The 6216-nt window shown below is 46.8% G+C and overlaps 3 protein-coding genes across 4 annotated transcripts; 2 read left to right on the top strand and 1 right to left on the bottom strand.

The window, feature by feature from the left end:
- Positions 1-512: 512 nt before the first annotated feature.
- Positions 513-6165, bottom strand: LOC6495894 (ATPase inhibitor A, mitochondrial). 2 transcript variants are annotated; one of them, XM_001959762.4, is made up of 4 exons: positions 6104-6165; positions 5754-5822; positions 5198-5342; positions 513-853 (listed from the first exon to the last, which is right to left on the bottom strand). In XM_001959762.4, exons 2-4 carry the CDS (start codon positions 5798-5800, stop codon positions 725-727), a joined length of 321 nt encoding a protein of 106 aa, XP_001959798.1. In that variant the 5' UTR covers positions 5801-5822; positions 6104-6165; the 3' UTR covers positions 513-724. The 2 variants fall into 2 exon arrangements, with proteins under 2 accessions (XP_001959798.1, XP_044571145.1); XM_044715210.1 differs by lacking the exon at positions 6104-6165 and adding an exon at positions 6053-6091.
- LOC6494718 (protein yellow) lies at positions 880-3078 on the top strand. Its single transcript, XM_001959764.4, has 3 exons — positions 880-2028; positions 2083-2832; positions 2896-3078. The coding sequence occupies exons 1-3, from the start codon at positions 1624-1626 to the stop codon at positions 3025-3027; spliced, it is 1287 nt and encodes a 428-aa protein (XP_001959800.1). The 5' UTR covers positions 880-1623; the 3' UTR covers positions 3028-3078.
- On the top strand, positions 3080-5172 carry LOC6494720 (protein yellow). The gene is made up of 2 exons (XM_001959763.4): positions 3080-4039; positions 4092-5172. The coding sequence occupies exons 1-2, from the start codon at positions 3847-3849 to the stop codon at positions 5132-5134; spliced, it is 1236 nt and encodes a 411-aa protein (XP_001959799.1). The 5' UTR covers positions 3080-3846; the 3' UTR covers positions 5135-5172.
- Positions 6166-6216: the final 51 nt, after the last annotated feature.

Here is a 6216-nt window from a genome sequence, read left to right as displayed (position 1 = left end):
ACTATTTTACAGAATTTCCCTGGTTATTATTATCTGCATATACATACATATATTATCTGTACATATATATATATATATTTTAAGCTATTTTTTTAACAGAGCGCCTAAAATCATGCTTCACAGTAACTGCATTGCAACAATTAACATAACAGACTGTGCAGCAAGAGTTTAGGCGCTCTGTTAACAGAGTTGAAATATAATTTTTTAACACTTTCATTACTTGCATTTTTAGTGTAATAATCTACCAGTTATGTCTCTCTTAATTACCAATTTAAATTAATGCAAATTAATGAATGACTTAGCATCTGAAAACAGCGGCTAGTTTGGGAGAATTTCGAATACGATGAATTTTAATGAAGGAAGATGAGCATAAATACTCCAAAGCCGGTTTTAGAAGCAACTAATTTAATATTATTTTCCCGGGGAGGTTACAATTCTGAATGAATTAAACCCTGTTCTGGCACGAGCCATAGTTCACCCCCATCCATTCTGTATTTAAGATTTCTGTCAAATTAAAGCCTTTAAAATATTGGTAGTTTATTTGTGGGGGTTTTCTCGCATACAATGAACAATTATAGGTTATTTTTTAGTTCTAGGTAAGCCAGTGAAGAAATTGTAGTGCGCACTTGGATAGAAAACACAGTTGAGCGTGAAATGCATTTAAGTAAATGTCTCGAGTTAACACTTCTCCGGGGGGCTAGGCTGTCCAGGACGCAGCTACTCCTCACTTGTTCTGGTTCGCGAGGAACTCCTTGTGGCGCTGGATGGCCTCCTCGTGCTCCTTGATCTGCTGGTGATGGAACTCGGCCTGGTGGATCTGGTCGTTCTTCAGGCGCTCCAACTGCTCCCGTTGCTGCAATGAAATAATAAACAAAGTACAAATTCTCAATTAGCTGGTGTGTATCTTCAAGATGAAAAAAAGTCGTAAAAAACTAATTACGGGTTAGCTAAGAACGCCCCTTTCGACGGCTCATCAATTAATAACACAACCGACTGTCATTATTAGCTGCTATCCATATAAGAGGCTTAGATCGCAGCTCCTCCAGAGAGCAAACAATCGCCTTCGCCCCTTTGTCAAATATTTGGTTAAAATTTTTAGCACGAACTCGCCGTCGTCACTACCCGTTTAGAGGCCAAGAAAGTGGTTGGTAGGACAGAGCATAAGGTGCCAAAACATTGGCTGTAAGACCGTCGGGGGAAAAACCACCTGCCACCTGCCACTGAACCTGAATCAGCATCTTCATAAGCTTGGGTCTTCGTTCTGCCTGTTCCCTGCCCGAGTGCTCATCTGATGCCAAGCCTGTTTTCAGTCGATAGTTGGCTCTGACTGGGAAACGACGAAGAAAGTGTTGGAAGATCGGGGTCATCGTATAATATTATTGCGCATTTCAGGCCGCATCTGGCCAAACATCAATATCAGAATACTCAGAAATTCACAGAATATTAAGTTAAATAGGCTTAATTGGCCATCACCTCAAATAGACAATAGCCATTCGCGATCTGCTCTCTTCAATCTCCTCGAGCGGCTCTCTTCACTTATCAGGGCCCGAAAACCACGGACTAGGTTGATAAGCGATCGCCGCCAGAGCGACCGGAACACTTCCCCTCCGACTTTGCTACGGAATGGAGCGGCTACGTATTTTGTTAATCACCCTTGTGGTGGCTTCCGTACAGGGTTACGGCCCTGGAGGATCGCGACCAGTGCGTACTGTGGAGGTGCTGACGCAGTGGCGCCAGCTGGAGTACGGCTTCCCCACGGCCCAGGATCGGGAGAACGCCCAGGCTGCTGGCAATCTGGTGCCCGAGAACGGCACTCCCATCGATGTCCAGGCGCAGTATCTGTCCAATGGCAAGACTAGGGTGTTTACCACAATCCCTAGATTCGCCAATGGGATACCATACACGCTGGCCACCGTTTCCGAGACGCAGGGCAGGAATGGACCCCTTTTAGAGCCCTATCCCAGCTATTCCTGGCACAACGGCAACGGCGAGAACTGTGACCAGATCACCTCCGCATTCCGAGTGGCCGTAAGTTCTAGAAATCTTCTTCGAAAATATAGTCTAATCCCTAGTCCGTTACAGATCACGGAATGCAACCAAATGTGGGTCATCGATTCGGGTATCATTGGCACCACCCAGTACTGTCCACCCCAACTGCTGCAGTTCGATTTGAACACCGACCGGCTGCTGCATCGCTATAGATTCCCCAACGAGACCTACATCCCCAGAGGATCCCTCTTCATCACGCCCAATGTCCTGGTACAGGATCCCCCGCCCAGGGGCAGCTGCAGTCGCACCATGATCTACGTAGCCGATGTTAGTTACCACGGCTTGGTGGTCTACGATCATCAGGCAAAGACTTCCTGGCGGGCAGAGAACCGTTTCATGTACCCCGATCCGGACTATGGACAGCACACAATCGCCGGGGAGAGCTTCAATCTGATGGACGGAATGTTTGCTCTGAACAACGACAAGCGGAACTTGTACTTCCACCCGCTGGCCAGTGTCAGTGAGTACGCCGTGCCCCTTACTGCACTCAACCGGCAGGCGAACTGGGCCGACGGCCCGGAGGCTGTGCCGGAACAGTTCACTCTGCTGGGCAGGCGAAAGAGCGAGTGCGCCGCCTCGGCCATCGATGGCCGGAACAATGTCTACTGTGTCACCTTCAATCCCATCAAGCTGTTTGTTTGGAATGTGAACACCCCATACAATTCTAGATATTTTGGCACCTTGCCAGCCAAGTCCGATGAGCTGCAGTTTGTCAGCGGCATGAAAGTGGTCAGGAATCCAAATGGAAGCGAAGAACTCTGGATGCTTTCGAATCGCTACCAGGTAAGTTAACTAATAATGTTTTCAGTCTGCTATTGATATTAATTAATGCTTTCTTTTTTAAAGAAAATTGCAACTGGCACTTTAAACTCTAACGAGGTGAACTTCCGCATTTTGAAGCGCAAGTTGGATGATGTCCAGGGAGGCGTTTTCTTTGCCAACGATGATGACTTATCCAACCGTTTGGTGTTTACCTAGATGTCTTATAAGCCCAAATATATGTTTTAAGCTAAACTTAGTAAATATTAACACATTTGTTTAGTTTATTCTGGGGAGAAATAGTGAGTTATAGAGATAAGTTGAATTGCAGGGATTATCTTTTGGATTTAAATCTTAACTTGGTTTATGGTCTGGGAAAGTGTCTTGTTATCTTTACAGATTAGCACTTCAAATGCCCACCTCTAGTGGAACTAAATGTCTAGTCCATTTTCTCAAAGCCCTACTGTATGTATTTTCATTTTTAAATCTCTCGAGGCTCCAAAAAATGATGGCAAAGTTCAGGGTCACTGGTTATCGCCTGATGATTGGGCAAGTCTTGTGTCTTGAGGGCTCAGCCGAAATGGAAAATTAGGACGCTCGAGATTACACCATCTTGCCGTGCCATTGCCACTGACCTTAACCGTTTGGATTTTCGGCTTTCGCCAACACACGCAGTTAGTTACTGGTTTGGGAAACAAAACACATTGAATGGATAATTGATAACACTTAATGGGGCGATGAACCGTTCGATCGTTCGAACCAAATGGGTGCCGTGCATAATTAGTCAACACCACCATCCAGCAACTTGTTTTCCGAGGCGTTCCACCGGGCGGTGTGTCCACCAGCGACCAAATAACGAGAATTTCAGCGCACCGAGAGCTTCGAGTGTGCAATTAAACCAGTTACCAAAGCTGACCTGCTTAGCCTGCTGTCGACTGGTTGGATTAGAAAGACATGGGCCAGCTGCCCGCCGCGCATGCGCAGTATCCGCCTGGTCTTTAAGTGGAGCAGATCACCCGAAAGTGAAAGGATTACGAAATGCAGTGTTACATACTACTTGGAGCCTGTTTCTTGTGCCTGACAGCATCCTCCAGAGCCTTGGAGACTGTCTTTGGGGCATTCAACCTGGAACTGGAGTTTCCATCGCCACAGGAAAGGGAACGAGCCCTGCGAGAGGGTCTCTATGATCCCAACAATGTGATTCCCATCGATGTGGACGTCTATTACAAACGTGAGAGCTCTAATTTTCTTCATAGGCGCTTTTAAAACCCATTTCTTTCCAGATGGTGATCAGACACCTTCAATTTTCGTGACTATTCCCCGGTTTGCCAAGGGCGTTCCCTATTCCCTGGCCTATGTGACCAATGAGATGCGTCCGAATGGGACTCTCCTTCAAGCCTATCCCAGCTACGAGTGGCACAAAACCCATGGAGCTGACTGCAACGGGCTGACTTCGGTCTACAGGACACAGATAGACGAATGCGGTCGCATGTGGATACTGGACAGCGGCGAGATAGACTTTGTCCAGCTCTGCCCGCCGCAGCTGTATGCCATCGACTTGGAGAACGGTAGGATTGTGCACCAGTACCGCATGCCGAAGCGACTGTACAAGGAGGGTGTCAGCCGTTTCGTAACCCCAACCGTGGAACTGCATCCCCAAAACTGCGACGTGGGCTACGTATACATGGCGGACTCCATAGGAGACGGAATCGTTGTCTACGACGTGGCCGCCCAGCAATCGTGGCGTATCGAGAACAAGTTCACGTATCCGCATCCGGACTTTGGAACATTTACCATTGCGGGAGAGAGCTTCCAGCTGTGGGACGGAACAGTATCCACCACTTTAACCCCCCACGGACTGGGCGGACGCCGCATGATGTACTTCCACTCACTGTCGAGCGAATGGCAGATGGCCATCCCACTGGATGTGGTGAACAATGGCAGCAACTGGCGACTAAACGATGTGAGCGCCGCTCTGGATCAGTTTCAGCTTTTGGGGAAAAGGGGAAGTCAGTGCGTGGCCGCGGCCATGAGTGAGTCTGGATTTCTGATCTGTGGCCTGGTGAAGCCGGCCAGCCTGTTGGCTTGGAACATCGGAACACCCTACACGCATCAAAACCTGGTGATGCTGGTCGAGGACGAGGAGCGACTGCAGTTCACCAGCGGCATTAAAATCGTGAGAAATCACGAGGGGAAGGAGGAACTATGGGCGCTGTCCAACCGCTTGCAGAAAGCTTTTGGTTCTGGCTTGAACTTCAAGGAGATCAACTTTCGCATTCAAAAATGTGGTGTTCAAGAGCTGCTTAGCGGCAGACCGTGCTATTAATGTTGCAACAGATCAATTATACTCAATTATTAGAAATAGAAGCTTGTGTTTTCTGAGTCTTACCTTCTTGTAGAAGTACTCCTCCTCGCGGGCAGCTTCCAGCTTGCCGAAGGCACCACCGGCCTCGCGGATGGAACCGCCACCGCCGCCTCCCTTGCCGGCGCCACTGCCCAGATCGCCAACCTGGCTGCCGCTCATCTTGGCCAGTCTAAGGGGGAGGAAATGGGAAGATTGGATTAAAAAAGTTTTATAGCTCTCTCAAGGGACTACAGGTTAGAAAGGATAACCTATAAATATATTAAATACATCCTGGTAGAAGCCTATGGCCACCCAAAGCCATGGAACCACCCAGATACTTCTCAGAGCCGGTTACGCAACAGTGAAGTAAAGCATAGAATTCTCTCTTTCACGCACACACTAGCAGTGCGAAAGCCGCCCGCTGGCGAAAGCGATTTGGATTGAATCAAAATTGTTTATCTTATCGCATATTGAGGAAAACTGTCGGCGCATAGAATACATAACACATTGAAGAGTGTGAAGAAGCCATTACCACCCCAGTTACTATTTTTTTTTAAGTTATTTTTAAGCCAATTAACAGGTTAGCTTTTTTCTCACTTACTGAACTCCAGCTGGGTAGAGGCGGGTGCTGCGACGTACGACGAACATCTTTTCTATTCAAATGGACAAACTGCAAGAAAATCGCACATAAAATTTAAGTTATTAATAATCACAATGAATTGCAGTTAACTGTAATGATGTCGCCATGTACAACAGAGTGCATTCAACTTTTGAAAGATTCCAAGGCGCAATATCCAAAAAAAAAAACAAGATATGTATATCGAAAGGTACTCGTATCTGTATCTTTGTTTATTGTTTGCATAAAATATACCCTAGATTTCGTCAGAACGATTCTTTTACATATATATTTAAATGCCGGGAATATTGCGGCGCAGTTGAACTTTTACTTACTTGATTCTTTGAACGACGAAAGTTTTGTGCGGTGTGACCGTAGATGCCGTAATGATATACACCAGCCGGTTTTTTTACGCGGTCACACATCAGAGATGTGAAGTTTTGAACAT

This window comes from Drosophila ananassae, chromosome 3L (genome assembly GCF_017639315.1).
Source record: "Drosophila ananassae strain 14024-0371.13 chromosome 3L, ASM1763931v2, whole genome shotgun sequence".
In the NCBI taxonomy this organism is placed as follows: domain Eukaryota; kingdom Metazoa; phylum Arthropoda; class Insecta; order Diptera; family Drosophilidae; genus Drosophila; species Drosophila ananassae.
This window is presented reverse-complemented; position numbering and strand designations above follow the sequence as displayed.